Source organism: Mycteria americana, chromosome 11 (genome assembly GCF_035582795.1).
Source record: "Mycteria americana isolate JAX WOST 10 ecotype Jacksonville Zoo and Gardens chromosome 11, USCA_MyAme_1.0, whole genome shotgun sequence".
Lineage (NCBI taxonomy): Eukaryota > Metazoa > Chordata > Aves > Ciconiiformes > Ciconiidae > Mycteria > Mycteria americana.
Genome location: NC_134375.1, coordinates 23728126 through 23753434, shown reverse-complemented (window position 1 = coordinate 23753434; position 25309 = coordinate 23728126). Strand labels below are relative to the sequence as shown.

The window sequence follows — 25309 nt, the reverse complement described above, 5'->3', positions numbered from 1 at the left end:
CTGCCCCACAGCGGAGGCAGCCCCCCTGCCCCCCGTCAGCAGCTTCCAGGTGACGGAGGCTTCGGAGCATCGCCTGCGCCTGGCCTGGGTGCCGGCGCCCGGCAGCGCCGGGTACCGCCTGGTCTGGCGCCTGGCCGAGGGTGAGCGTGGCCGGCCGGCACCCCTGCCTCCCCGCCAGCCCCCGCACCCCACGCCCTCACCCCTCTCTCCCCCTGGGCAGGGGGGCCCCAGCACAGCCAGCAGCTCCCAGCCACCGCCGGCTCCTACGACCTGGGGGGGCTGGAGCCAGGCCGGCGCTACCACATCAGCATCACCAGCCTGGCCGGCGGCCGAGAGAGCGAGCCAGCCGCCGTCACCGCCATCACTGGTAAGGGGCTGCGTGGGGCTAAGGGGGCATCGGACCCCCGGCGCGGTGCCGGAGCCCAGAGGGGCGCCCAGGGATGGGGCTTTCCCAGCCGCGGGCTGGGCGGGGGTGATGGGTGGGGGGCCGGGAGCGCGGTGGGGGCCGCCCCATGGGGCCGGGACACCCTTTCCTCCTCCTCAGCAGCTGCCCCGGCCCACGTCACCAGCCTGCGGGTGACGGAGGTGCAGAGAGACTCGGTGACGCTCACCTGGACCCCCGTCCCCGGCGCCACCGGCTACGTCCTCTCCTGGACCCCCCCCGCAGGTGAGGCGGCGGGCGGCCCCGGGGCAGGGGCAGCGTCCCCGCGGGGGCTCGCCGGCCCCCCTGACCCTGTCCCCGGGGCGGCAGCCGGGGGGCAGCCGGGGCGGACGCTGCCCGGCGCTGCCAGCTCCCAGCAGGTCTCCGGGCTGCGCCTGGGCCAGCGCTACACCTTCACCCTCCGCCCGCTCCTGGGGAGCACGCCGGGCGCCGAGACCTCCGTCAGCGAGCGCACGGGTACGGCAGGGCTGTGCCGGGGGGCCGGGCCGGGCTTGTCCCCTCTCCGCCAGCGGCTTCACCCCTTCCCTGTACCTGCAGTCTGCAGGGACGCTCGAGGTGACGTAGTCTTCCTGGTGCACGGCACCCGTGACAGCTCCTCCGGTGCCGATGCCGTCCGCACCCTCCTCTCCAACACCGTGACCGCCCTGGGGCGCCTGGGCCCCGAGGGCACCCAGGTACGCGGCTGCCGTGGCGGTGGGGGGCCGGGGGGGCCCGGGAGGGCAGCGGTGCCCACCGGTCCCCGGTGCCCTTGCAGGTGGCTCTGGCCACGTACAGCTACCGCAGCCTGCCCTGGCTGCTCCTCAACCGCTCCAGCGACCTGCCCGCCGTGTTGGAGCAGATCCGCACCATGCGCTATGAGGAACCTAGCGGCAACGCCATCGGTGAGGGTCGCGCCGGGAGCCGGGGCGGCGGCCAGCGGTACCCCGCTGACTGCCCCCCTCCTCCTTCTCCCGCCCCAGGGGCAGCTATCACCTTCGCCAGGACCTACCTGCTGAGCCCCGGCGCAGGGCGCCGGCCCGGTGTGCCAGCGGTGCTGGTGGTCCTGGCCGACGGCCCCTCCGGGGACGACGCCATCGCCGCGGCCAGGGACGTCAAGGCTGGGGGTGAGGACGGTTGGGGTCCCAGCGGGGCGTGTGGGCAGGGGGCCGCGTCCTGCGGGGCGCTGAGGGTGGTCTTGGCTCAGGGGTCCGGCTGCTGGCGGTGGGCTTGGAGGGGGCGGACCGGGAGCAGCTCCGGCGCATGGTCACCGGCGAGGACCCCCGGTACATCTACCGTGGTGGCGGCACCCTGGCAGAGCTGGAGGGGGAGCTCACCGACGACCTCTGCACCATCATCTCCACCAAGGTAAGGGGCCAGGGTACCCAGGGCGTGTGGAGTGGGAGCAGCCCCGCGGGGGCCGGGGGCCTCTCCTACCCCCGGGTTCACACGGGCTTCCCTTATCTTGCCAGCCAGAGCCGGAGCCGAAGCCGTGCACCGTGCAGTGCCCCAAGGTGAGCATCCCCGTGCCGTGCCGTGCCGTGCCGTGCCGTGCCGTGCCGTGCCGTGCTGTGCCACCGGGGCTCAGGGACCCCCAAGCTTGCTGATGGCAGCAGCACAGCGGGGAGCCGAGCATGGGGGCACAGCCCCTAACCCGTTCCCTCTGTCCCTTTGCAGGGCGAGAAGGGGGATCACGGCGAGGCGGTGAGTGTTTTGGTGTCCCCCCACCTCTGGGGGGGCTGCGCCCCCCCAAACCCCACTGGTGCCAGCCCGCAGAGGATGGTCAGCGCCGGCTTTGTCTCCACAGGGACCGCAAGGACGTGTGGGGCAGCCGGGCCCCCCTGGCGAACCGGTAATGTCTTGCTGGGGGGCAGATGGGGGGCAGCTCCCCGGTGGGGGGCAGTGACGTGGTCACCAGGTCCCCTTGTCCTGCCGGTGGGTGGGTGCCAGGGCAGGGACCTGTCCAGCCCTGACCACAGGGACAGAGAAGGGAATGTCCCTTGGCCACCGCCCGCCACCCAGCCCATCCTCTCCGCTGTCCCTCCAGGGCCGCCATGGGCTGCCCGGCCCTCCGGGACCTGCGGGGCCGCGGGGTCTGCCGGGAGAGAGCGTTGAGCGGCCGGGCAAGAAGGGGGACAGGGTGAGTACCACCAGTCCCCTCGCCCAGGCACCCCCGGGTCCCCAGGCACAGGGACCCAGCCCCGCAGGGGTCTCTCTCTGCCCCTCGTCCCTCCCTCCTCCTCCTCCTCCTCCTCCTCCTCGCCCACGCTGCTCCCTCGCACCCCAACTCGGCACGCAGGGGAAAGGCACCCCGAGACCTGGCTCCGCCATGGGGCTGTCCTGGGCTCCCAGTGCCGGGACCGGCACTGCCCGGGGCACTGGGGGGGCCCGGCAGCGCTGGGATGTGCCGAGTGCTGGCGTGACGCTCCTCTCTCCCGCAGGGATTCCCCGGAGCTGATGGGACACCGGGAAGCCCCGGCCGCCCCGGGAACCCCGGATCCCCCGGCCAGCCGGTGAGTGGGGGTGTCCCCCCAGGTTTGCTGCTGCATGGTGGGCTCTTCCCATCGCCCTGCCTGCCCTGCCTGCTCCCTGAGCCGGCCTCTGCCCACCCTTTCCCTGTGCCCAGGGGGCTGCGTAGCTGGCAGGGTCGCTGCTGTCCCCGGTGTGTGTGTCCCAGGCCAAGTGTGCTGGGCAGGGACTGTTCCTCCCTGCCTTGGCTGGAGCCCCCGTCCCATCCCATCCCATCCCATCCCATCCCATCCCATCCCATCCCATCCCATCCCATCCCTGCCTTGGTTGGAGCTCCCATCCCGTCCCATCCCGTCCCATCCTGTCCCATCCCGTCCCATCCCATCCCATCCCTGCCTTGGCTGGAGCCCCTGTCCCATCCCGTCCCGTCCCATCCCATCCCATCCCTGCCTTGGTTGGAGCCCCTGTCCCGTCCCATCCATCCCATCCCATCCCATCCCATCCCATCCCATCCCATCCCATCCCTGCCTTGGTTGGAGCTCCCGTCCCATCCCGTCCCATCCCGTCCCATCCCATCCCATCCCTGCCTTGGCTGGAGCCCCTGTCCCGTCCCATCCCCGTCCCATCCCATCCCATCCCTGCCTTGGCTGGAGCCCCTGTCCCATCCCATCCCATCCCATCCCATCCCATCCCATCCCATCCCTGCCTTGGCTGGAGCCCCGTCCCATCCCCGTCCCATCCCCGTCCCATCCCCGTCCCATCCCCGTCCCATCCCCGTCCCATCCCCGTCCCATCCCCGTCCCATCCCCATCCCATCCCATCCCATCCCATCCCTGCCTTGGCTGGAGCCCCTGTCCCATCCCGTCCCATCCCATCCCATCCCATCCCATCCCTGCCTTGGTTGGAGCTCCCGTCCCATCCCGTCCCATCCCATCCCGTCCCATCCCATCCCATCCCATCCCATCCCTGCCTTGGTTGGAGCCCCTGTCCCGTCCCATCCCGTCCCATCCCATCCCTGCCTTGGTTGGAGCTCCCATCCCATCCCATCCCATCCCATCCCGTCCCGTCCCGTCCCGTCCCATCCCATCCTGTCCTGTCCCATCCCATCCCTGCCTTGGTTGGAGCCCCTGTCCCGTCCCATCCCATCCCATCCCATCCCATCCCATCCCATCCCATCCCATCCCATCCCATCCCTGCCTTGGTTGGAGCCCCTGTCCCGTCCCGTCCCGTCCCCACTCCCCCGGCTGGCAGGGACACACATTCACCTCCTGAGCTCTTGTTTTCCAGGGCACCCAGGGCGTCCCCGGCCCCCGAGGGGATCCCGTGAGTATGGCCCCTTCCCTCCCCAGCCCCGCTGCCCTCCCCACACCCCCCCTCACTCTTGCCTTTCGTTCCCAGGGGCCGCGGGGACCGATGGGGCTTTCTGGCCCAAAGGGGGAGAAAGGCGAGCCGGTAGGTGATGGGCACGGGGCTGCCCCACGGGGGTCCCGGGGGGGCAGCGGGGACCCTGGTGGGCACATCCCACCCCTGGCACCTCCTGGCACCCAGTGTCCGGGTGACCCCAGGGTCTCCTCATCCCCCTGCCAGTCCCCTGGCCTCGGGGCGGCACGTGGCCCCCGTCCTGCACCGGGGACACAGCAGGGCACATGGGGACGCTGAATTTTTTTTTTTTCCTCCCCCGCCTCATTCAGGGAGAGCCCAGGGTGATCGTGGACGGAGGACAGGGGCTGCCAGGCCGGAAAGGGGAGCCGGGCATGCCGGTAGGTATGGGGGTGGCGATGCTGGGGGGTCTCCGCCAGCACCCCCGGCCCGTGCCACAGCCCCCGCTAACAGAGCGTCTCTGTCCTCCAGGGCAGCCCTGGCCCCCCCGGGAGCCCCGGCCCACGGGGACCTTTTGGTGATCCAGGACCCCCTGGTCCGCTTGGACCCACGGGGCCACCGGGACCTCCGGGAGAGTCTGTGAAGGTACGCGCCACCCGGTGCCAGGCGGGGACAGCTGGGGGGACGTGTGGACAGACGGACGGAGGGACAGCCAGCAGCTTGAAGCTGCTCCCCTGTGCCATGCTCCTGGCCCCACTCATGGGCTGTGCCCACGCACACATACGCGTGCATGAGCTGTTGCTGGCGCTGGGCAGCGTGCATGTGCCCGGATACCACTGATGATGGGCTCTGTCCGGCACGTTCCCCCTCTCCGTTCGAGGGGGCGTGGGGAGAGCCCAGACCTGCCCTTACCTGCTTTTTTTTTTTTGCCTTTGCAGGGGGAAAAGGGTGACCGAGGGGAGAGGGTGAGTGGCTCCGCGTTTCCCTGGCTCCTCTGCCCGCCTGGACGGAGGTCCCGTGGGTGCCCGAGGGCACTGCAGCCCCCCAGGGTGCTGGGAAGGGCTGAGCCCTCCAGGGCCGTCACACAGGAGCTGACCCCTGTCTCCGCAGGGCCCCCCCGGACTTGTGGATGGGGCAGCGCCTCGAGGGGAGCCCGGCCCCCCGGTGAGTGCGGCCCCTGGGCCAGCGGGGACGGGAGAGGGGACTGGGGCTGCGGCAGCCGTGTGTCCCCGGGGCCGAGCCGTGTGTCCCCGGCCGGGGCTGAGCCGTGTCCCCAGGGCTGCTGCTGTGTCCCCGGGGTCTGAGCCGTGCTCTCTTGCAGGGTCTGCCTGGGGACCCCGGACCCCGGGGACCTGCCGGGCCCCCTGGCCTGAAGGGAGAGAAGGTAAGAGGGCGGTGGGGATGCTCTCCAGCGGGGATGCCCATCCCCATCTCGTGGGCATCCCCATCTCACGGGCACGGCTGTCGCCTTTCCTAATCCCCAGGGCGATGGCAAAGAAGGTTTCCCAGGGCCACCCGGCCGCCCCGGGGACCCAGGAGAGCGGGTGAGTTTCCCAAGAGAAGGTAAGGCGGGCAGGAGCCAGCCTCGCCGGCGAGCCAAGCCCTGAGGGCACCCCGGAGGGCTCCCGCTCCAGCCAGCCTGGGCGCTTGCTGCCACGCCAGCGGTGACATTGACATCTCCATCCTCCTTTGCAGGGCCCTCGGGGACCGCCGGGGGAGCAGGGCAGGAAGGTGAGCGGCGTGAGGACCGAAGGGATGCTCTCACCTTGCCTTTGGCGGGGAGAAAAGGGGTCTGGGTGCTGTGCTGGGACCCGTGCCGTCCCCCGTGGGTCCTGCTGCCCCTGACTCCATCTTCCTCCTGTGCTAGGGAGACCGCGGGGCGCCGGGTGAGCTGGGAGAGATGGGCGAGAAGGTGAGACGGCGCTGGAGCGGGACCGTGCCATTTGGCAGCGTCAGCGGGTCCTTGGCGTCCCTGCGGCCCCGTGGTGGCTGTGCCCGGGGGTTGCTGTCAGAGCCCGGTGGTCTCAAAGGGGATTCGGGGCTGGGCCACGAAGGGCTCTGGGGCAGCGCGTGGGGTGGGCGCAGTGCGGCGTGGTGGGAGGAAGGCTCCCTGAAACCCCCCTCTGCTTCGCTCTGCAGGGGGACCGCGGTGTGCCGGGCCCCGAGGGCGAGAAGGTAGGTGGGCTGGGGGGCTGCGGCCGCGCCGGGGTGATGCCTGCCCTGCCCTGGAGCAGCCGCCCTGGCACGGGGTGGGAGGATGCCCCTGACACCTTCCTCTTCCTTCCCTCCTCCAGGGCGAGGCAGGAGCCCCGGGGCGCCCAGGGCCATCGGGCAGAGAGGTGAGTCGGGGCAGCGGCCGTGGGGCTGCGGCCCCGGCCCCCCGGGAGCGGGGGGCTGCCATGCCCCGGTGCGTGTCCCCGGGCACCGCCAGCCCCTGAGGTCCCTTCTCTCGTCACAGGGAGCTCCGGGACCGGCCGGCCCCCGGGGCGAGAAGGTGAGGGCAAAGCGGGGTCCCGGCGGGGTGGCAGGGGGCTGCCGGGGAAGGGGCCGGCAATGACACCCGTCTCTCCACAGGGCGATCCGGGACCGCCCGGCAAGCCGGTAAGTGATGCTGCCTGGTGGGTTCCCCCTGCCCCGACCCCGGGACAGGCAGCCCTGGGCAGCACCCAGCACGGTCCCCTCTGCTTCTCCCCCAGGCTCCCAGCGTGGCCGGTGTTAGCGGAGAGAAGGTAACCCTGCCCTGGCCGTGCCCCCCCCGGCCCCACGCTGGCACCCTTTGGGGCACGGCCGTGGGCTGGGGAGAGGGGACAGCACAGCTGGGCATCAGCCTGAGGGGACGCCCGTGCCGGTCCCCCAGACCTGGCTGTCCCCAGCTGCAGCGGAGGGGGGAAGCGGGGTGGTTTGGGGGCAGCTGATGGTGCCGTTTCCTCTGCTCCAGGGTGAAAGAGGCTTCCCAGGACCAGAAGGACCTCCTGGCCCCAAGGGCGATGCGGGAGACAAAGGCGCCCGTGTGAGTACTGCCCGGGGATGGGGGGCACAGGGGCACGGCACAGCCCCCCCGGGCTCACGGTGCCCGTGCCGTTGCTCCAAGCTGCATCGCTTCGTGTCTAGGGCGTCCCTGGCCTGAGCATCCCGGGGCCGGCCGGCCCCAAAGGCGAGCAGGGCGATCGGGTGAGTCTGGGTGTGCCCGGGGCTGGGGCCAGCCGGGCTCTGCCCCCGAGCACCGGCTCATGGCCGCGGTCCCTGCCCCGGCACGGGGCCACCCCGGTCCCCGGTGACACGCGCTCTCCCTCCCCAACGATCAGGGTATCATTGGCCTCACGGGCAGGAGCGGCCCAAAGGTAACGTGACTGCAGGAGGCATCGCCCCTCCATCCGTCTGTCCAGCTGTCCGTCTGTCCATTGGGCTCTGGAGGGGCTGTCCAGCACGCCATGCTGCGGTGCTGCTCCGGGGAGTGGAGGGTGCCGTGCCGAGCCCCTTCCCCCCCCGGCAGCCCCCGCGCTCCCCCTGCGCTGCCCTGACCCGTTCCCCCTTCCCCTCCTGCCCAGGGGGAGCCGGGGGAGCCGGGGGAGAAGGGCGAGCCCGGCCGAGCAGGAGCCCCAGGGCAGACCGGGCTGCGTGGCAAGGAGGTAGCGTGGGGCGAGGGGGGCGGCCGGCCCGGGGGCCGCGGGGCACGGGGGCCCCGAGGAGGTGGGGGGCCGGCGGGGAGCAGGGGGCCACCGGTGACTTGTTCTTTCCTTCCCCTGGCTGGTGCCCGCTGACCTGTGCCGCAGGGAGAGCGCGGAGAGAAGGGTGACGAAGGCACCCCGGTAAGCGAGGCCCCCCTGGGACCACTGCCCCCCTCCCCACTGCCCCCCACTCACCCCCTCTCTCCCTGCAGGGTGAAGCGGGTCCGCCTGGCAAACCCGGAGACAGGGGCCCCCGGGTAAGTGTGGGGCTGGCGGGCACCCCAGGGTGGGCGAGATGCCCAGCGGCCTCGGGGTGGCTCCCGCTAACGCACACCCTCCCTCTGCCCCCACCCAGGGCCTCCCTGGCTACCGCGGCCCCCCCGGGGAGAAGGGCGACTCGGGGGACCCGGGTCCCGAAGGCAGGAACGTGAGTACCCCTTTGCGTGCACCCACCACGCCACGAACCCCATTGCCCTGCACCCACCCCTACCCCATGGGTACCCTCCACCCCGTGGGACCCACCGCCCCACGGGTCCCCGTCCCCTCCTCCCCTCACCCTGTCCCTCTCTCCCGCAGGGCAGCCCTGGAGCACCAGGGAGCAAGGGTGACCGTGGGGAGCCGGTGAGTGACACTGGGGGGGGGTTCAGGGCCACCCGCCTGGCCCCCGCCCCGGAGCCAGCCCTGCCCTCCCCGGGGTCGTGCCAGCTCCCCTTGACCCCCTTCCCTCGCCCTTCTTTCAGGGGCTTCCGGGACCCCCAGGACGAACGGTAAGCTCTGCCCCCACCCCTCTCCCTGCCCACGGGCTGGCCCCCCATGCGCTCTGACGGCCCCTCTCTTGCCCCACAGGTCGACGTGGGGCTCGGAGGAGTCGGGGAGAAGGGCGAGAAGGTAAGGAGTGGGTCCCCTGGGATGCTGGTGGCGGGGTGCCCTGTGCTGTCCCCCACCGGGCTCTGGCTGTGTGCTGGGGTCCCGGTACACCGAGCCCTCCCTGCCCAAAACAGCCCCCGCCATGTGGGGCTGATGCGCGCGGGGGATGCGGGGGGCACGTGGGATGCGGGGGGCACGTGGGACGCGGGGGGCACGTGGCATCAGGGGACGCGTGCGATCCGGAGGCACGTGGGCTCACGCTGCTGCGTGGTGCTGGGAGGAGGGCGATGGAGCAAAGGGTCCCTGTAGAGCTGAGATCCTCGAAGGAGCCGGCGTGCTCGTGGCTTCCCCGCCCACAGCTGTACCCCCTGCTCCGGGTGCCCTGCTTTTACAACCTGGCTCGGGTTCGGGGCAGTTTTGGCTGTGGGCTGTGCTCTGTGGGGTGCTGGAGGGGGCCTTGGTCCCTGGCCGTGGCCGGTGCCTTCCCCCTGGCTCGGCTGGCTCTTTTTTCAGCCCGGGCCCATATTTTCAGACCTTTGCTATTATCCCACCCTTAAACCACGCAGCATAAGCAGAGGTGCTCGGCGCAGGCGTTTGCGCTGGCAGCGGGGCAGTACCCTCTAACCGTGGTGCCCTTCCCTGGCAGGGGGACCCCGGGGACCCCGGCGAGGACGGCGCAAAGGGCGCCCGGGGCGATGCCGGCTCCCCCGGCCTGCCCGGAGAGAGGGTAGGTGCCGGGCCTCTGGTGCAGGAGCCAGCGGGACAGCAAGATGGGCAACGTTCTGCGGGAGAGCCGGGGGTCCTGGTGTGCGGGAGGGCGGTGGGCGAGCACCCAGGACCCCCTCCTTCCCCCCATGCCCCAGTGCTGAGCGTGTCTCTCTCTTGCAGGGCGTGGAGGGCCCCCGCGGCCCCCCCGGTGCGCGGGTGAGTGTCCCCTTCCCCACGGGGGGCTGAGCGGGGGGTCTGCACCCTGCTCGGCTCCCGTTCGGGGTGACAACGCTCGCTCCTCTTCCCACCCCGCAGGGTGACCCCGGGGACCGAGGCCTGCCAGGAGAGAAGGTGAGGGGGCTGGAGGCTGGGGGCTGCCCCACAGCACCCCTGTCCCGCCCCACGGCTTCAGCCCTCCTGCCCTACTCTCTTACAGGGGGACCGTGGCCCACCGGGGCTGGATGGCCGCAATGGGCTAGAAGGCAAACCCGGGCCCCCGGGCCCCGCCGGGCTGCGGGTGAGCGTGGTCCAGGGCGGGGGGCACGGCCGCCCCCCGGGCACTGTGGGTGGGGGCCGTGGGACGGAGGGGCGATGGGGCAGGAGGAGCCGCCCCCCCGGATACGCTCTGCTCCGGGCTGGGGATGCTCACGGGGACCCTGGGGCAGGGCAGGGGTGTCCCTGCCCTCACCTCCTCCTTGTCTGCAGGGGGACCCGGGGAAGCAGGGGGACCCCGGCCGGGACGTAAGTACCTCCGGGGCGGGCGGGTTTGGGCTGTGCTCCCACTGGGGCCACGGCGCTTGCAAGGGACCGACGTCCTGTCCTGTGCCCCTTGGTGCGGGGCAGCGCAGCGGGACCGTCCCTCATCCCTGGTGCCGCCGTCCCGGCCACGCTCCCTCCTCCCAGAGCCGGCTGGGGCAGGCGGGTGCCCTGCCGCTCCGTGCTCCCCCGTCTCCTTTCCCCGCAGGGGCTGCCGGGGCTGCGTGGGGAGCAGGGACTGCCTGGCCCCGTGGGCCCCCTGGGACCGCCCGGCGTCCCTGTAAGTACCGGTCACCCTGTGCCCTGGGGACGCGTCCTGCCCCGGGGACGCGTCCTGCCCCGCGCCCTCCGCAGTCGGTCCCCGCTGGCTCCGTCTGCCGGGGCTTGCCCCGTGCCCAGCTCCCCGCTGCACACTGGGGCCGCGGTGGTGGGGCCTGGGGACCCCCAGCTGCCGGTGCCGGGGGAAGCACCGGGGCTCTCTCACTGCCTCTGCTTCCTCCCAGGGCAAACCCGGCGACGACGGCAAACCCGGCCTCAGCGGCAAGAACGTGAGTAGGGCGAGCGGGGCTTGGCTTTGGGGCTCACCCGGGTCCCCGTCCAAGATAAAGGCGAGGGGGGCACGCTGCAAAGGGCCCCCGAGCCGTGCCCCCGGAGCCGGTCCCCATCCTGTGCGGTGCCCGTGCCAGGGGTAGCTGGGGCGGTCGAGCCGGGTGCTGACGGGCAGCCTGTGTCCCCAGGGAGAAGACGGGACACCGGGAGAGGACGGGAGGAAGGTAAGGAGCCGAGCCCCGGGTGGTGGCTGCGTGGTCTCTGCAGTCACCACGCACCCGGCGGCTTCGTCTGCCCGGGTGCAGGAGCGTCATTTTGGGGCGGGGTCCCTCTAACTCCTTTCCCTCCTGCTTAGGGAGACAAAGGTGACCCGGGACCCGCTGGCAGAGATGTGAGTACCTCCCTGCAGCGCGGCGTGGTGGCGGGCGGTGGTGGGTGCCTGCCCCCACCGGGTACAGACCTGGGCACCCGGGTCCTGGGGGTGACGCTGCTTTCTCGGCAGGGCCGCAGCGGTGCCAAGGGCGAGCAGGGGGACAGAGGTGTGCCAGGCCCCCTCGGCCCCCCCGGCCTCCCTGGCGTCCCGGGACAGGTCGGCCCCCCCGGCCAGGTGCGTAAGTCCTCGAGCCCATGGTGCCACCCAGCACCGGAGCCTGGAGTCCGGGCTGCCGTGGGGCGGGCTGGACCCCTGCCCACGGCTCCCTCGGGGCACTGCCCCATGTCCGTGGGTGCCGGGTGCCATTGTGTCCCCTCTGTGTCTTCTAGGGCTCGCCGGGCCTCCGTGGGGTGGCTGGACCGAAGGTAGGTGTGCTCCTGTCCCCTGGGGGACCCCGTGCCCGCGGGGACGAGTCCTTGGTGGGACTCTCTGCCCCCAGGCCAGGCAGCCTGGCTCTGCCCCCCCCGACACCTTTGCTGTGTTTCAGGGGGACCCGGGGGAGCCCGGACTGCGAGGGGAGCCGGTGAGTACCCAGCACCGAGCCTGACAAGCTGCGAGCACCCTAGGGTGGTGGCAACTGCAGCCCCCACCCAGGCAGCCCCAGCAGTGTTAACTCTGAAACCTACTGAGGGCAGCATCAGCGCTGCTCGCCTCACCCACCACACCTCTGTACATCCTTGCATTCCCTCTCTCTCTGCAAACCTAGGGGCGGCCCGGCAGCCCTGGAGCACGCGGAGACCCCGGGACTGCCGTGGTGAGTCCCCCCGACCTGCTGGGCTGGGACGTCAGCCCCGGGGGACGGAGGACCCTGCACAGCCCCCGTGGTGGGAGCAAGCCAACGCCCGCTTTGTTTTTAACGTCTTTTTATTGCAGAACATTGAACGTAGCCTGGAAGCGCTTGGCATCAAGGTACGCAGTCCCCGGCCGTCGGCTGTTCCTGCCGCGCGGCAGCAGGAGCGGGGACACGGGAGGTGGCGTCCCACCCGAGTGACCCGGGACGGGTTGGCGGGGCCGTGGGGTGCTGCGGCGGCTGGGTCGCACTGACCCCCCGGCTGGTGGCTCTTTCCTCCCTCCCAGATTTCATCCCTGAAGGAGCTCACGGGTGCCTACGACGGGAGCTCGGATTCATTTCTGCCGGTGTCCGAGCGGCTGCGGGGCCAGAAGGGCAGCCGGGGGGAGCCGGGAGAAAGGGGACCTCCGGGCCGAGAGGTGAGCGGAGCCGGGCGCGATGCCGTGCCCAGACACGCTGCCCCGTGCCCCTTACCCGGGCCGGCTGGGGGGGGCCGTGCGGCCGGCTCAGCCCTGGGGTGCTCGGGGGACCCGACAGCCCCGGCACAGGGCTGGTTCTGGCAGCACGACGTTATATTTTGCAGGGTTCCTTAGGCTTCCCCGGCGAGCGAGGACCCAAGGGCGACAAGGGGGACCCGGGCGCCCCCGGTCCCCAGGGCCCCATGGGCCGTGCCGTGGGCGAGCGGGGTCCCGAGGGGCCGCCCGGGCAGCCGGGGGAGCCTGGCAAGCCGGGCATCCCCGGGGTGCCGGGCCGGGCCGGGGAGCTGGGGGAGGCCGGGCGGCCCGGCGAGAAGGTGAGTGCGTGCGGAGCACGGGACGAGGGCTGGGGGACCTGGTCCAGGGGCCTGGGGACAGCCCTGTGACGGCCACCGCGTTGTTTCCCCAGGGCGACCGGGGTGAGAAGGGCGACCGGGGCGAGCAGGTGAGCCGGGACGGGGACACGGTCCCCTCCGTCCCCCCTGTGCCGTGCGTCTCTCGGGGGGACGGGGGGCTCTCTGGGGCGGAGGGACGTGCCCTACGGGGGCCAGGAGTGGCCGTACCGGGAGGGCTCTGCTCCCCCATGCTGTCCCTTTGGTGCTCAACCTATTTTTCTCCCCACCCCAGGGCAGGGACGGGCTGCCTGGCCCCCCAGGGCCCCCGGGGCCCAAGGTAGGTGATGGCTGCTGCTGCTGGGCACCGTCCCCAAGGGTGACAGCCCGCACCTGCGGGGATGGATGGCCACGTCCAGTCCCCCAGCCCAGGGGCTCGGGGAGGGCTGTGCCCCTGGGGGGACCTTGCTGGGGTCCCCTGGGTGCCGGCCCTGACCGTGCCCTGCCCGCAGGCAGACGCGGTGGAGGGCAGCCTGATGGGCTTCCCAGGCGAGCGCGGCCCCGCCGGACCCAAGGGAGCGAAGGTGCGTGGCGGGGTGGAAAGGAGCGGGGCAGCCAAGGCGACCGAGCCGGGGACGACGCGATGAGCCGGGCTGGGACCGAGGACGCTGTCGGGGCAGGCATCCCCGGGGGGGCAGCGGGGGCTGATGGCATCTGTCTTCTCCCCGACGCAGGGCGAGCCGGGAGCCGAGGGCGAGCGGGGACCCAAAGGAGATAAGGTCTGCGGTCGTAAGTCTCCCGCTGCCAACGGGGCAGCCCCATGGAGCAAAGCCCCGGGCGGGGGTACTACTGGGGACACCTCTCTTTGGGTGTCACCGGGCCCTGCCGGGGACACGGGAAGGTCCCTGCCTGGCCTGTGACCCTGCGCTTGTCCCCGCTGCAGGGTGAGGGTGGCCCGCGGGGCGAGCGAGGGGAGCCTGGCGAGAAGGGCAGAGACGGTGGCCCGGTGAGTACCGCACTGTCCCCCCTGTCCCCCCGCCTGGCGTGACCCCGGACCCCCGCCTGGCACTGACCCCATCCCCGTCTCTTGCGCCAGGGTCTCCCGGGTGAGAGAGGGCTGGCCGGCCCTGAGGGGAAGCCGGTGAGTGGGGACGTGGTGGGGGGATGCGGGCTGGGAGCGGGGGCAGGTCCTGTGGTCCCACACCAGCCACCACGGGCACCAGCGGGAGCGTTCACATCTCCTTCACCTCCTTCCCCCTCCGCACAGGGCCCGCAGGGCTTTAGGGGGCCTCCCCCCCCGCTCCCGTAAGTACCCCAGGCTGGGTACCGCACACCGGGAAGGGGGAGCATCCCTGGGGGCAGGCAGAGCTGCCTGGGGGCGGTGGGCTCCCGCTCACCTGCCGGCTCTGACGTGGTTCTCTTGCAGGGCTTGCCGGGCTTCCCCGGTGCGCTGGGACGCCCGGTAAGTGTCTGTGTCCCCCCCGTGTCACCGTGCCCCCCCGCCTCAGCACGCAGGGGGCTCCCGGCCGCGGGCACCGGGTGAAGCCGTGGGGGCCACCCTGCTGTCTGGGTGGGTGCTCGGCCCCGGGCTTCTTGCCGGGAGCTGGCCGGGCTTGTCCTCACTTGGCATGGGTGCTCGCCAGCGCCGCTGGCACTGTCTGGGGCTCCTCTCCCAGGGGACACCCCGTGCACCCACCGGGGAAAACCCATCCCTGCAGTGACCCCATCTCTTCCTCCCTTCAGGGCAGCCAGGGGGACCCGGGACCCCCAGGACCGCCGGTAAGAAGCCACCCCACGCCACGGGCAGGGGACTGTCATGCAATGGGGACGTCAGCCAGGGCGGGCGTCCCCCCAGGGAGCAGGGAGGGGTCGCAGTGCTGGGACCGTGCTGCCCCACTGCCCCCTCCCCGTCCTGTGCCACCAGCAAGCACCACCCCAACACAATGTCCCCTTGTCCCCTGCAGGGCAGCGCTGGCCCACCAGGGACCCAGGGCCCAGCTGGGACCAAGGTATGGCACCGGCATCGCCACCTCCGACCGGGCAGAGGAAAGCCGTGCCTTGCCAGATTTGGCAGCTGGAGGGAGGGCCACGTTTTGGGACATTTTGGGCTGGAGGGAGGGACACTTCGGGCTGGCCCCCTCCCGGATCCAGCCGGCCCTGGGGATGTGGCAGGCACGGGGATGTGGCCGTGACCACGGTGGCCGGTGTGTCGGTGGCCGGTGTGTCGGGGCGGTGGGACTGACGTGGGCGCTCTCTTCGCAGGGCGATCCGGGGGAACCTGGCTCCGGCATCCGGGTGAGCACTCGCGCCCTCCCTGCCAGCACTCACCTGCCCCCCCTAAACCATTTGCTCCCCCCCAAAACCATTCGACCCCCCCCAGGCTGCCTGGCCCCGCCGCCACGCACCTTCCCGCGGGGGCAGCCGAGGTCTTGGCCGTACCAGGGCAGCGTGCCGTCCCCTCTCTGATGTGGCTGTTTCCATTGCAGGGCTTGCCCGGTCCCCAGGGCAGCATGGGGCTGCCCGGCCCCCCCGGCCCCCCCGGCCCAGGGGTAGGTATTTGCAGCCCCCCCCTCCCCCCCGACCTCCCCCTTGGCCGTTCCTGGTGCCCGGGCTGCTGCTTGATTTCTGCTCGTGTCTCCCTCGCAGGGCCCCCCGGGTGTCCCTGGGCAGCCAGGACAAGTGGTGAGTGCGTTGTCCCCCCCCCCCCGCCCAGCTGCCATCGGTGTGGGCGCTCGGGGCTGCTCGAGGGGCGGTGGGACCCCCACGCCCCAGCCCCACTCATACCGCCCGCAGGGGGAGAGCGGAAAGCCGGGCGTGCCGGGCAGGGACGGCGTGCCGGGGAAGGACGGCGAGGCGGGGGTGCCTGGGAAGACGGTACGTTGCTGCTCACCCCTTCCCGTCCCGGCGGGAGCCCCACGGGGCTCAGCCCGGGGTGTCTGCAGCTGAGGCTGAGGGCTGTGCTGCTCGTGCCAGGGCATGCCGGGGCCTTCAGGCCCTGCCGGTCCCAAGGGAGAGCCAGGGGATGCCGGAGCCCCAGGGCAGGTGAGTGCGGAGCTGCCTCCGCAGCGGCCAGGGGCTTCCCTGGGCCGGGATGAGGGGGAGCGTCCCCGTGCAGCCCTGCTCACCTGCCCGCTCTCTGCTCTGTGCCCCAGGCCGTCGCCGGCCCTCCCGGCGCCAAAGGCGAGAAGGTAAGGAGCCAGGGTGCGAGGCGGGGGGACCCCCGCCCCTGGGTGCTGCCGAAGCCACCAGGGCTGGGGCGGACGGGGGTCCGCAGGGTGCTGAGCACCCGTGTGTCGCTGCAGGGCGAGCCGGCGCTGCTGGAGGGCGTGCTGCTGGGAGAACCCGTGAGTTGGCCCCGTTAACCTCATCCCCCCCATTAACCTCATCCCCCCCATTAACCTCATCCCCCCCCCACAACTCCCCCCGCCTTCTGGGGCACAAGCCAGCCCTGTGGCCACCCCCTCCCCCCCATCCCCTAACGCCTCTCTCCCCCCCCGGCAGGGCTCCAAGGGTGACCGAGGCTTGCCTGGCCCCAAGGGCGAGAAGGTGGGTGCTGCCCCGGGGGGGCAGCGGGGAGGGGGCCGTGGGGGCCCTGGGGTCCCTGGCTGCCTGGCCACAGCGGATGGATCCGGCCGCAGCTGCTCCCCCCGTGCATCGTCACACACCCCTGCTTCTTGCTTGTTTGCCCCTGCCAGGGGGAGCCGGGAGGATCCGGGGAGCCGGGAGATCCCGGGGAAGACGTGAGTAGGAGGCACGCGGGGGGCCGGGGGGTGGACGCTGCGGGCAGCGGATGCTGTTGTGGGGTGGGACCTGCGCCCTCGTCACCTACCGCCCAGCCCTTCCCGGTGGCTCGGTGTCTTCGCAGGGAGCCAAGGGGTCCTCTGGAGCCAAAGGGGAGAAGGTAGGTGTCCCCTGCTCCCAGGGGCGCTCCCCAGCCCTGGGGGGCCGCTCCGGGTGGCACGGTGCCCCTGGCACCCCTGTGCCCGCCGGCCAGGGGACGTGCCACGCACTCTGCCACCACACAGGGATCGCCGGGTGTCAGTGTGCGGGGACCGCCGGGACAGGATGGGCCTCCGGGTTTGAAGGTAACCCCTGTCCCCACGTCACCCTGGCTCTCACCACGTCTATAGTGCCTGGGTGCTGCCCTGGCTTGGCTGGCCCAGGGAGAAGCACGCTCCTGAGGGGCTGTTTTCATGGACCCCATCTTTCTTCCTCCCTGCTCCAGGGTGACATCGGCTTGCCAGGACTACCAGGACCCCCAGGCTTAGCAGGCATCGCTGGGGCACCAGGACAGCCGGGTCTGAGAGGGGATAACGGGCAGCCTGGCCCACCGGGTCCCCCGGGAGAGAGGGTAAAGGCGACAGCCAGCACCTCGCCTCACCGGTCCCGGTGACCCTGCACCCTTGGGCAGTGTCAGTGGGGTCCCTGCAAGCCCCGCTGCCTCCCAGCCACGGTCCCTGCTCGCTCACCGGTGTTTCCCTGCCAGGGTTTGATCGGCTTTCCCGGGAGAGACGGCACCTCCGGACCACCGGGACCCCCAGGACCCCCAGGGCCGGCCGTGAGTATGGGGCTCCAGTGCCGCAGCGTTCCCGGGGGTGCAGGCTCTGCCCTGGCTCCCCTGCCAGCTTGGGCAGGGTGACGGGGACCCACCCTGCACCTTCCCAGCCCCTGGGGCTGGGGATTGCCAGGGGCTCCGGCGTGGGGGCGGGAGCCGCGGTCGGACCCCCAGGGATGCTTTGCGGGGCGCCTGGCATCCCCTTCCTCCCGTGGCTTGCTCACCCCTCTCCTTTCTTTTAGGGCACGCAAGGGGCCTCTGGCCTGAAGGGTGACAAGGTAGGACGGGGGGCAGCCCTGCAGCACGAGGGGTTGTGGGGCTGCTCCTCTCGTGGGGTGTCCCTGCTGCAGCCACCCCCCCGGGGGATGCTGAGCCCACTCTGGATTGTGGCACACGGGAGCCTGCTCTGTGCCAGGCACCCGGGGAGGCGGCGGGAACTGTGGGGTGTCCCCTGGCGTGGCGGGGGACACGGCACGGCTGGGAGGAGCGGTGGGCAGCGAGGACAGGATGAGCTCTTGCTTTCCCCGTGGCAGGGCGCGCCGGGGGCCGGGCTGCCAGGAGCCAGAGGCGAGCGCGGAGACCCAGGGCCACGGGTAGGTACTGCCGTGGTTCCCCCGTGTCCCCGCCGCGGCTCCCCGTGTCCCCGCTGCTGGGGACGGGAAATCCCACGGTGCCAGCCCTGAGGGAATGGCGAGCCAGAGCCGTGCCTGTCCCCGGGTGGGACGGTGCTGGGGGTCCCCGCGTCCCAGACCCCCTTCTCACATCCCTTTCTTCTTGCAGGGTGAAGATGGGCGCCCGGGGCCAGAAGGGGATCGTGGGCCGGCGGTAAATACCCCCCTCCCCGGCTGCACCCCCATCCTGGCCCCTCCCTGACCACCCCTCTCCGCTCTCCCGCAGGGTTTGCCTGGGAACCGGGGGGAGCGCGGGGACAAGGTAAGGGACTCTGGGGGCTGGGGAGCTGTGGGGGGGGAACGATGCGCCCCCAGGGATTGGGGTCCCCAGGGAGGTGCCGCCCGCTCCCTGCCGTGCATCCTTGCAGCGTCTCACCATCTCCCCTTCCTCGCAGGGAGACCTTGGGGCCCCGGGGCCCAAAGGAGACAAGGTGAGTCCCCGGCGCGGGGGGCAGCGGGAGGGAGGGCAGCAGCGCCGGCCCCTCCGCTCACCCCTGCCTCTCTCCTTCGGGTGTCCAGGGCGATACTGTGGTGCTGGAGGGGCCCGCTGGAGCACGAGGCAGCAAAGGGGAGCCGGTAAGAGCTGTCCCCATCCTCCCTGTCCCCCTCTGCGTCGTCCCTCTTGTCCTGATGGGCAGGGGCCCTCCTGTGCATCCCCCTCCCCAAGACCCTGCCTGCCCTGCTGCTGGCGCAGGGCGGCTCCCAGCCCTACGGGTTTGACCCTGCACCCCCTCTCCCCAGCGGCACAGGACAGCCCCCCACTTCTGCCTGCCAGAAGAGCTGGGGGGGCTTCTTGCTGCCGAGGGACCCTCTCTCGCAGAGCACGTTGTCCCCTCTCCTTCAGCCGCCCTATGGACCCCCGCGTCCCTGCCCTGGGGGGGGTCTGAGCGTCTCCCCAGCCCTGACCCCTCCCTGTGTTTCCCCTTTTGCAGGGAGAGCGTGGCCTGAAGGGCACGGAAGGGGACAAGGGGGACAAGGGGGAGCAAGGCATGCCCGGAGAGAAGGTACAGGGCTGGGGGGGCTCGTGTGGGGCTGGGGGCTGCCGGGTTGGGGACCGTGGAGGGCTGTTGACGGGGCAATGGACAGACGGACCGGGGCATGATGGCATCCCTGTGCCGGTGCTTGTGGGCACCCTGGCATGGTGCTTGGCACCCCAGCAAGGGAAGGTGCCGGAGCTGGCCTTGGAGGTCGCCATGGCTGTACTGTGGCCGTGCCGTGGCCAGAGCTCTCTCCCTCCTGCCCTGTGGCGATCTGGGTTTCTGCTTGCAGGGCGTGAGGGGCGAGCAAGGCGAGAAGGGCTCCACGGGCTTCCCCGGGGCACGTGGCCCCGGCGGGCAGAAGGTAAGGAGCTGGGCACCCCCCACTGCTGGGGGGTGCTGGGGGGGGGCTGGGGGTACCGTCCCCCTCACCTGCCCTCACCAATGCCTTTGCCTTCCCCAGGGAGAGGTCGGAGCATCGGGAGAGCCCGGCGAGCCGGTAAGGAGACGCATCTCGGTGCCGCTGCCACCCCGCTGCAGGGGGGGAGCGGACCCCCGTCACGCTGTGTGCTCTTCCGCAGGGCCAGCCTGGCCGCGATGGGATCCCCGGAGCCCGGGGAGAGAAGGGGGACATGGGACCCCTGGGCATGCGTGGCCCCAAGGTGGGTTGGCCCCTCTGCCCGCCGGTGCTCTCCCGGCCAAGACCCGCGCCGACTCGGCGTGGCTCTGACTCCCCTTCTCATCCTCGCAGGGTGACCGGGGCATGAAAGGCGCCTGCGGCATCGATGGGGACAAGGGCGAGAAGGTGAGTGGGTGCCCGCGGGGTGCCGCAGGAGCCTGGATGTTGCCTGGAGGCTGCGACCCTTTGGATCCCCTCCGCCAGCCGAGGGGAGCAGGGAGATGGCTGAGGCCAGAGCTCGGCCCCGCGGCAGGGGCACGGGGTCCCCTCCTCTGCCGGCAGCTCTGGGGTGAGCACTGAGGGGCGCAGGACTGACCGCCCTGCCTCTCTCCTGCCCGCTGTAGGGAGAGCCGGGGATCCCGGGGCGCTCGGGGCTGCCGGGGAGGAAAGGCGAGCCGGTAAGCACCGCGCTGACACCGGGGTGGGACTGGAACGTGCGGCTGGTGGCTGACGGACATCTGCTTTGTCCCCCAGGGAGAGCTGGGTCTGTCGGGACCAGCGGGCATTCCCGGGAAGGAGGGGCTCATGGGACCCAAGGTAGGTCAGGGCGGTGCTGGGAAAAGCTGCGCTGGCACTTCAGCCCCGGCTGCCTGTCCCCGGCTGCCTGTCCCCCGCTGCCTGTCCCCGGCTGCCTGTCCCCCTCTGCCTGCCCCTTCCTCTTCACAGGGCGACCGGGGATTCGACGGGCAGCAGGGAGCCAAAGGAGACCAGGGGGAGAAAGGAGACCGGGTGAGCGGGCTGGAAAGGGACAGCATGCGTTGCACCCCATTGCTTTCGCCAGGATCCGGCCTTGGTCAGAAGCACATCAGAGCCCGATGCTCCCAGAAGAGCCATCGGCGCTGCTCTAAATTATGTCACTAAACCACACGTGACAACAAATCCCCACTCTTTCCAAGAAGGCACCAGTGCCGGTGCTTCAGGGATGCCCAGCTGCCGGGTCAGAGGATGCCCATGGCGCAAGCTCTGGGGCCGGGGGGCTCCGGCACCCCCCGCCTCACCCTCTGCTCTCCCGCAGGGTGCCCCGGGCATTATCGGTGGCCCTGGTCCCCGGGGTAGTGACGGTGCTCCTGGCCCCCCCGGGCCCCCAGGGAGCATTGGCCCACGAGGTCCCGAGGGCATGCAGGGCCAGAAGGTGAGTCCCCACCACGGGTGGCCGGTCCCCCTCCGAGTGCCGTGGGGAGGGGAGGGCCCTGTCCCCGGAGCGGGCGAGGGGTTGGTGGCATCAGGAGCCATGTCCCAGCTCCGTCCCTGCCCTGCCAGCTCGCTGGCTTTGGGGTGCTCTCTTGTGTCCCCCTGCCCAGGGGATGGCGCCTGGGGGGCTGGGACCCTGCTTGTCCTGGGGCTGGGCTGGACCCGTCCCCATCCCCACTTGCACAGGCGTCCCTGGGGCGTGGGGACGGGGAAAGCAGCACACCCGTGGTGCTGGGGAGAGCAGAGAGGCCCCAGAGCCACCAGCCAGATCCCGAGCATGCGTCCTTTGCAGGGGGAGAGAGGCCCCCCTGGACAGGCGGTGCCGGGGGCCCGCGGCGTGCCCGGCATCCCCGGCGAGAGAGGAGAGCAGGTGGGTGAGCGGGTGCCTGGCCCTGCCTGGGCGAGCCCCAGCCGGGAACAGCCTCCCACCTCCCTTCTGCTTGTCCCTAGGGCAGTCCCGGCACCCAGGGGCTCCGTGGGGAGAAGGGGGAGCCGGGCATGACGGTAAGGAACCAGGAGGGAGCTGGCACCGGCTCGTGGCACTCGGGTCACCGGGGTGGGAAGGGGTGCTGGATCCGTCCCACTGCCGCTGATGGAGGGGCTTCCCCCACCTCCGGGCTCCGCTGGGGCCTGGGGAAAGGGTTTTTCCTCCTCTTTAATTGCACCATCCCGCATTGCGACGTGGGTCCTTTGCCCCTCCGTGTGCCGGGCAGGAGGAGGAGATCCGCGCCTTTGTCCGGCAGGAGATGAACCAGCACTGTGGTGAGCATCCCCCGCTGCTGCCCCGGGGCTGGGGGTCTGGACCCCGCTGCCCCTGACCCCCCCCATCTCTCCCACAGCCTGCGGTGGCCACTTCCCACGGCGCCTGGATTCACGTGAGCACTCAGGTTGCGACTCTCCCTTCCTACCCCCCTGCCCCTGCCCCACGCGTGCGGCACCAAAAAGGTCCCGGCACCCAGGGGTGCTGCCGGTTTTGGGGGCACTGGAGGTGGCTGGGACCCCCTGGGACCCCCTCGGTCAGGGCCGGCATCGGCATGGGACCGTGCGCAGGGAGAAGGGATGGTGCGTGGCAGAAGCGGTGGCGCAGCAGGGATCCCCAGGGGCAGCCGGCTCGGGACGGTGCCAACGGGGCCTGGGCGCTGCCAGGGTCTGCCTGATCGAGAAGGGGCCATGGGGTCTGCGCCCCATCCACGCTTGGGTGCCGGAGCCGGGGCAGGCGGGCTTGCAGGGACCAGGACTGCTGGAGGGGAGGGTGGGCCGGAGGAGTGGGATGGAGGGACGGGGGCAAGGGGTGGGCTGGGATGAGGTGGGTGCTTTCTCTCCAAGGAGGCTGGGGGGCTCAGGCCAGGAGCAGCCTCCACTCTGCCCAGGGAGGAGGAAGAATCATCCGCCAGGAGAGGGAGCGTGGCCAAACAGGTGATGGAGAGCCCGGGGGACCTACAAGATCTGGCCCCGTGGGCACCTGTGCCTCCCCATCGCCATCCCCATCGCCATCCCCATCCCCATCCCATCCCCATCCCCATCCCGCTGGGCTCCCAGCGGGTGCTGTCTCACTGAGCTCCTCCTGCCTGTCCCTCCTCCAGGAGCCCCCGGCAGCCCTGGTCTGCGGTGCAGAGAGAGGAGGGGGTGTCCCCATGTCCCCCGTCCCTGACCGCGTACCCCGGCGTGCTGCAGCAGTGCTGGGTGGCTCCGCACCTGCAAGGGGTGGTTTCTCGCCGGGAGGCAGCGGGGAAGCACCCCGGGCCCCCTCGCCTCCTCCCTGATGCCTGCACCGTGTCCTTCCCCCTCGCAGGGCTCTTCTCCACGCAGCCGTTCCCCACTGGCAGCACTCGTGCAGTCCCTGTGCTCAAGTTGTCACATGCTGAGGAAGAGGAGGGTGAGCGTCATCCCTGTGCTTTTAGTCCCTGTCCCCCTTTTCCCCTGCTCCGTGTGTGTGTCCGGTCATGTCCCTGCCCTCCGCTCGCAGGCACGGAGGGATAATCCATCAGCGGCCGTGCTGCCGGCCCCAGGGGGCTTTAATTAAAGAGCGGGGAGAGGAGAGGGCAGCAAGGAGTGTGTGCGCATGCGTGTGTGCGCGCAGGCGTGCACGGGTGCGTGCTCCGTGCGTGCAGGCGTGTGCAGAGCCAGGACCATGGCTGGGGGGAGCAGGACGGAGAGGACGGAGGGGGAGGCAAGGGCTGCTCACACCCGGCGCTGTCTCCCAGGGCAGGGCAGGCGGGTCACGCTCGACACCGACGACCTCGAGTACGAGAGCGTGTATGGGGAGGAGGAGGACTACGATGAGGTCCTGGAGATGGACAGCTCGGAGCAGCACGCAATGGGTGGTGAGCTTCCCTGAGCCCGCCTGGCACTGAGGATGGAGCCACCGGGAGCGACCGCGGAGCTGCCCGGGCTTTGCTGGGGTGATGCCTCCACGTCCCGCCTGGCAGCAGGTCCCCGTGCCCTCTGGCTGGGGGGGATCTGGGATTTGCAGCCCTCTCGCTGGCACCCAGGCAGGGTGTGTGTTCCCCTTCACGGCCCTGTGCCATGCACTCCGTGCGGACCTTGCGCTCCGTCCCCCTCGCCGAAGCCATCGCCGGCAGTGATGGGTGGTTTGCTGGGCCGGTGGGACCTGCTGCCCCCGGCAGGTTTCCTGTGCTCCTGGTCATGGGCCGCAGGGGGGGATCCCAAAGCCCCCAGGAGAGCAGGGAAGCCCCGGCGGCAGCAGCAGCAGCATACAGAGGGTCCCTCCGGTACCCTTCCAAGGGACGCTGTGGCCGTCATGTCCCTGTGCCACCTCCCTTCCCAGCTCTGTCTCCAGTCTTTGCTGGGAGCTGCCCTTGGGAGAGGGCTTGCCCAGGGTGGCATCTCCTGCCCTCACTCCCAGCCCTTGGGCAGGGCACAGAGATGTCCCCTCCAGCCAAACCCTGCCCGCGCTCAGCCGGGAGCCATTCCCCGCCTTCCCCTTCTGGGGTTTCTCCTGCTCTGCCAAGCGGGTCCGGCTGCCCCCACCGCCGGTGTGCTGCCGGCTCCTGCCTGCCCTCACCGTCGCCGTTTGCACCCCGCAGCCGAGCCCTGCAGCCTGCCGCTGGATGAGGGGGACTGCCAGCGCTACACGCTGCGGTGGTACTACAGCCAAAGAGTCACCGAGTGCCGGCCCTTCGTCTACAGCGGCTGCCGGGGCAACCTCAACCGCTTCGACAGCAAGGAGGAGTGCGAGCTGCACTGCGGGCAGCGCCCAGCGGCAGGTACGCGCGGCACTGAACGCCCACCGGTACCCGCGGGTCCGGCAGCCTGCCCACCCGGTGCCGAAGGCTTGGCCCGTGCAGAGCCGGGGGGACGATGCCGGTCGCCCGCCTCGGCTCTGACACCACCTCGCTTCTCTCCACAGATGCCCGCGGCGTTACCGGCGGCAAGGTGGGAGGGCAGCCGACGGCGTAGGCGCGGGCAGTGTGTCGGCAGGCAGGGCTGCCCGGCGGTGGGGCCCGGCTGCCGCCCCCGCCGGGGCTGGGCTGCCCGCGGTGGCAGGGGTGCCATGCCCGCCAGCCCCCGGCAGGAACTTGGTGCTATTTCTAACGTGTCTTATTGCTGCTCACGGGTTTTTTCCTTTCGTATCAGTTTTATTGCCCGTTAAGGTGAAATTTGTATCAAACGGGAAACCATGCCCCCCCCCCCCGCCCCCACAAGGCTCTTACCCCCCTTTCCCACCCGCAGGTTTCCTGGGCTGTTCCCAGTTTGATTTTTAACTTATTTGCTGCTGACGGGACGGCGCTTGGCCCCGTGCCCCCTCTCCAGCTGCCCAGGAGCGGAGATGGGACTTGGCGTGGTTGGGCTCCCCTCCCCTCATCTAACACCCTCCTCCCCTTCCCTGCCCCCCCCCACGGGTCCCCAAACCCCCCCTCGCTCCCCGCTCTCTGCCAGGGGAGGCTGCCCACATCCCTGGGCCAGGCGGTGCCTCATCCCTCACCCCCCGCCCTGCAACCAGCTCCATCCGAATAAATTTCACCTTAACCTCAACCGAGACCCGGTTCCCCTTTTGCGGCTGCGATGGTTTGGCAAAGACCGGCGGGGGGGAGGGGGTGGCGCGGAGGCTTTCTCCCTGCGCTCCCCTCCCGCTCGCACGCCTGCCAGCAGCGTGTCTGTCCTTAATCCGGGGGGTGCTCGCCTGCACCCCCAGCCCGTCGGGGAAACGCTGAGGATGGTGCTATGTAAGAGGAGGTTCCTCCTCGCCTACGCTCGCTCTCAAAGGCTTCGTGAAAGCCACGTCGGCTCCCGGGGTTCCGCAGCCCCTGGGGCCCGGGGGGCTGCAGGCTGCCGGGCGGGCTTTGTGGCACCCATACGTACCGCTGCTCTCTGTGTATATCTGTATACAGCGAATGTATATGTGTACCGATGCGGGGGGGGGGGCCATGATATTAAAGCTGCGCTCACGGGGAGATGCCACGCTCCTTGGCACGCCGCCGGAGATGCC

The 25309-nt window shown here is 71.2% G+C and overlaps 2 protein-coding genes across 5 annotated transcripts in view; both read left to right on the top strand.

The window, feature by feature from the left end:
* The window catches only part of COL7A1 (collagen type VII alpha 1 chain), a 29475-nt gene extending 7074 nt beyond the window's left edge, over positions 1-22401 (top strand). The window contains exons 21-116 of one of the 4 annotated variants that reach the window (XM_075514341.1): positions 12-140; positions 221-367; positions 545-667; positions 752-898; positions 980-1116; positions 1197-1323; positions 1402-1545; positions 1626-1786; positions 1891-1932; positions 2096-2122; positions 2226-2270; positions 2466-2558; positions 2860-2931; positions 4175-4210; positions 4286-4339; positions 4579-4647; positions 4739-4852; positions 5146-5172; positions 5318-5371; positions 5529-5591; positions 5692-5751; positions 5903-5938; positions 6075-6119; positions 6347-6382; positions 6502-6546; positions 6666-6701; positions 6782-6808; positions 6904-6936; positions 7146-7217; positions 7319-7378; positions 7513-7548; positions 7756-7836; positions 7981-8016; positions 8088-8132; positions 8231-8302; positions 8452-8496; positions 8616-8642; positions 8722-8763; positions 9389-9469; positions 9631-9666; positions 9766-9801; positions 9887-9967; positions 10156-10191; positions 10415-10486; positions 10710-10754; positions 10944-10979; positions 11111-11146; positions 11258-11362; positions 11518-11553; positions 11676-11711; positions 11895-11942; positions 12062-12097; positions 12266-12397; positions 12562-12771; positions 12864-12899; positions 13082-13126; positions 13299-13370; positions 13521-13565; positions 13730-13792; positions 13883-13927; positions 14213-14248; positions 14530-14565; positions 14751-14795; positions 15049-15081; positions 15273-15335; positions 15433-15468; positions 15580-15660; positions 15760-15828; positions 15939-15974; positions 16089-16130; positions 16288-16332; positions 16482-16526; positions 16652-16687; positions 16812-16871; positions 17012-17137; positions 17273-17344; positions 17584-17619; positions 17875-17934; positions 18122-18166; positions 18239-18274; positions 18408-18443; positions 18532-18588; positions 18945-19016; positions 19282-19353; positions 19453-19488; positions 19571-19651; positions 19741-19794; positions 20013-20066; positions 20143-20205; positions 20335-20397; positions 20684-20800; positions 21152-21229; positions 21315-21363; positions 21573-21621; positions 21699-21734; positions 22189-22401. In XM_075514341.1, the coding sequence (XP_075370456.1) occupies positions 12-140; positions 221-367; positions 545-667; positions 752-898; positions 980-1116; positions 1197-1323; positions 1402-1545; positions 1626-1786; positions 1891-1932; positions 2096-2122; positions 2226-2270; positions 2466-2558; positions 2860-2931; positions 4175-4210; positions 4286-4339; positions 4579-4647; positions 4739-4852; positions 5146-5172; positions 5318-5371; positions 5529-5591; positions 5692-5751; positions 5903-5938; positions 6075-6119; positions 6347-6382; positions 6502-6546; positions 6666-6701; positions 6782-6808; positions 6904-6936; positions 7146-7217; positions 7319-7378; positions 7513-7548; positions 7756-7836; positions 7981-8016; positions 8088-8132; positions 8231-8302; positions 8452-8496; positions 8616-8642; positions 8722-8763; positions 9389-9469; positions 9631-9666; positions 9766-9801; positions 9887-9967; positions 10156-10191; positions 10415-10486; positions 10710-10754; positions 10944-10979; positions 11111-11146; positions 11258-11362; positions 11518-11553; positions 11676-11711; positions 11895-11942; positions 12062-12097; positions 12266-12397; positions 12562-12771; positions 12864-12899; positions 13082-13126; positions 13299-13370; positions 13521-13565; positions 13730-13792; positions 13883-13927; positions 14213-14248; positions 14530-14565; positions 14751-14795; positions 15049-15081; positions 15273-15335; positions 15433-15468; positions 15580-15660; positions 15760-15828; positions 15939-15974; positions 16089-16130; positions 16288-16332; positions 16482-16526; positions 16652-16687; positions 16812-16871; positions 17012-17137; positions 17273-17344; positions 17584-17619; positions 17875-17934; positions 18122-18166; positions 18239-18274; positions 18408-18443; positions 18532-18588; positions 18945-19016; positions 19282-19353; positions 19453-19488; positions 19571-19651; positions 19741-19794; positions 20013-20066; positions 20143-20205; positions 20335-20397; positions 20684-20800; positions 21152-21229; positions 21315-21363; positions 21573-21621; positions 21699-21734; positions 22189-22279 (6059 nt within the window). In that variant the 3' untranslated portion in view covers positions 22280-22401. Of the gene's footprint in view, positions 1-11; positions 141-220; positions 368-544; positions 668-751; positions 899-979; positions 1117-1196; positions 1324-1401; positions 1546-1625; positions 1787-1890; positions 1933-2095; positions 2123-2225; positions 2271-2465; positions 2559-2859; positions 2932-4174; positions 4211-4285; positions 4340-4578; positions 4648-4738; positions 4853-5145; positions 5173-5317; positions 5372-5528; positions 5592-5691; positions 5752-5902; positions 5939-6074; positions 6120-6346; positions 6383-6501; positions 6547-6665; positions 6702-6781; positions 6809-6903; positions 6937-7145; positions 7218-7318; positions 7379-7512; positions 7549-7755; positions 7837-7980; positions 8017-8087; positions 8133-8230; positions 8303-8451; positions 8497-8615; positions 8643-8721; positions 8764-9388; positions 9470-9630; positions 9667-9765; positions 9802-9886; positions 9968-10155; positions 10192-10414; positions 10487-10709; positions 10755-10943; positions 10980-11110; positions 11147-11257; positions 11363-11517; positions 11554-11675; positions 11712-11894; positions 11943-12061; positions 12098-12265; positions 12398-12561; positions 12772-12863; positions 12900-13081; positions 13127-13298; positions 13371-13520; positions 13566-13729; positions 13793-13882; positions 13928-14212; positions 14249-14529; positions 14566-14750; positions 14796-15048; positions 15082-15272; positions 15336-15432; positions 15469-15579; positions 15661-15759; positions 15829-15938; positions 15975-16088; positions 16131-16287; positions 16333-16481; positions 16527-16651; positions 16688-16811; positions 16872-17011; positions 17138-17272; positions 17345-17583; positions 17620-17874; positions 17935-18121; positions 18167-18238; positions 18275-18407; positions 18444-18531; positions 18589-18944; positions 19017-19281; positions 19354-19452; positions 19489-19570; positions 19652-19740; positions 19795-20012; positions 20067-20142; positions 20206-20334; positions 20398-20683; positions 20801-21151; positions 21230-21314; positions 21364-21572; positions 21622-21698; positions 21747-22185 lie in introns of all 4 variants that reach the window. The other 3 variants (XM_075514340.1, XM_075514344.1, XM_075514342.1) reach the window with 3 other exon arrangements.
* Positions 22279-24969, top strand: LOC142415407 (uncharacterized). The gene is made up of 5 exons (XM_075513669.1): positions 22279-22285; positions 22418-22735; positions 23064-23183; positions 23907-24086; positions 24230-24969. Exons 1-5 carry the CDS (start codon positions 22279-22281, stop codon positions 24277-24279), a joined length of 675 nt encoding a protein of 224 aa, XP_075369784.1. The 3' UTR covers positions 24280-24969.
* Positions 24970-25309: the final 340 nt, after the last annotated feature.

Coding starts and splice junctions, on each gene's coding strand:
- LOC142415407 (XM_075513669.1), top strand. Junction 22,736..23,063: donor ACATGCTGAGGAAGAGGAGG/GTGAGCGTCATC, acceptor GCTGTCTCCCAG/GGCAGGGCAGGCGGGTCACG. Junction 23,184..23,906: donor GGAGCAGCACGCAATGGGTG/GTGAGCTTCCCT, acceptor TGCACCCCGCAG/CCGAGCCCTGCAGCCTGCCG.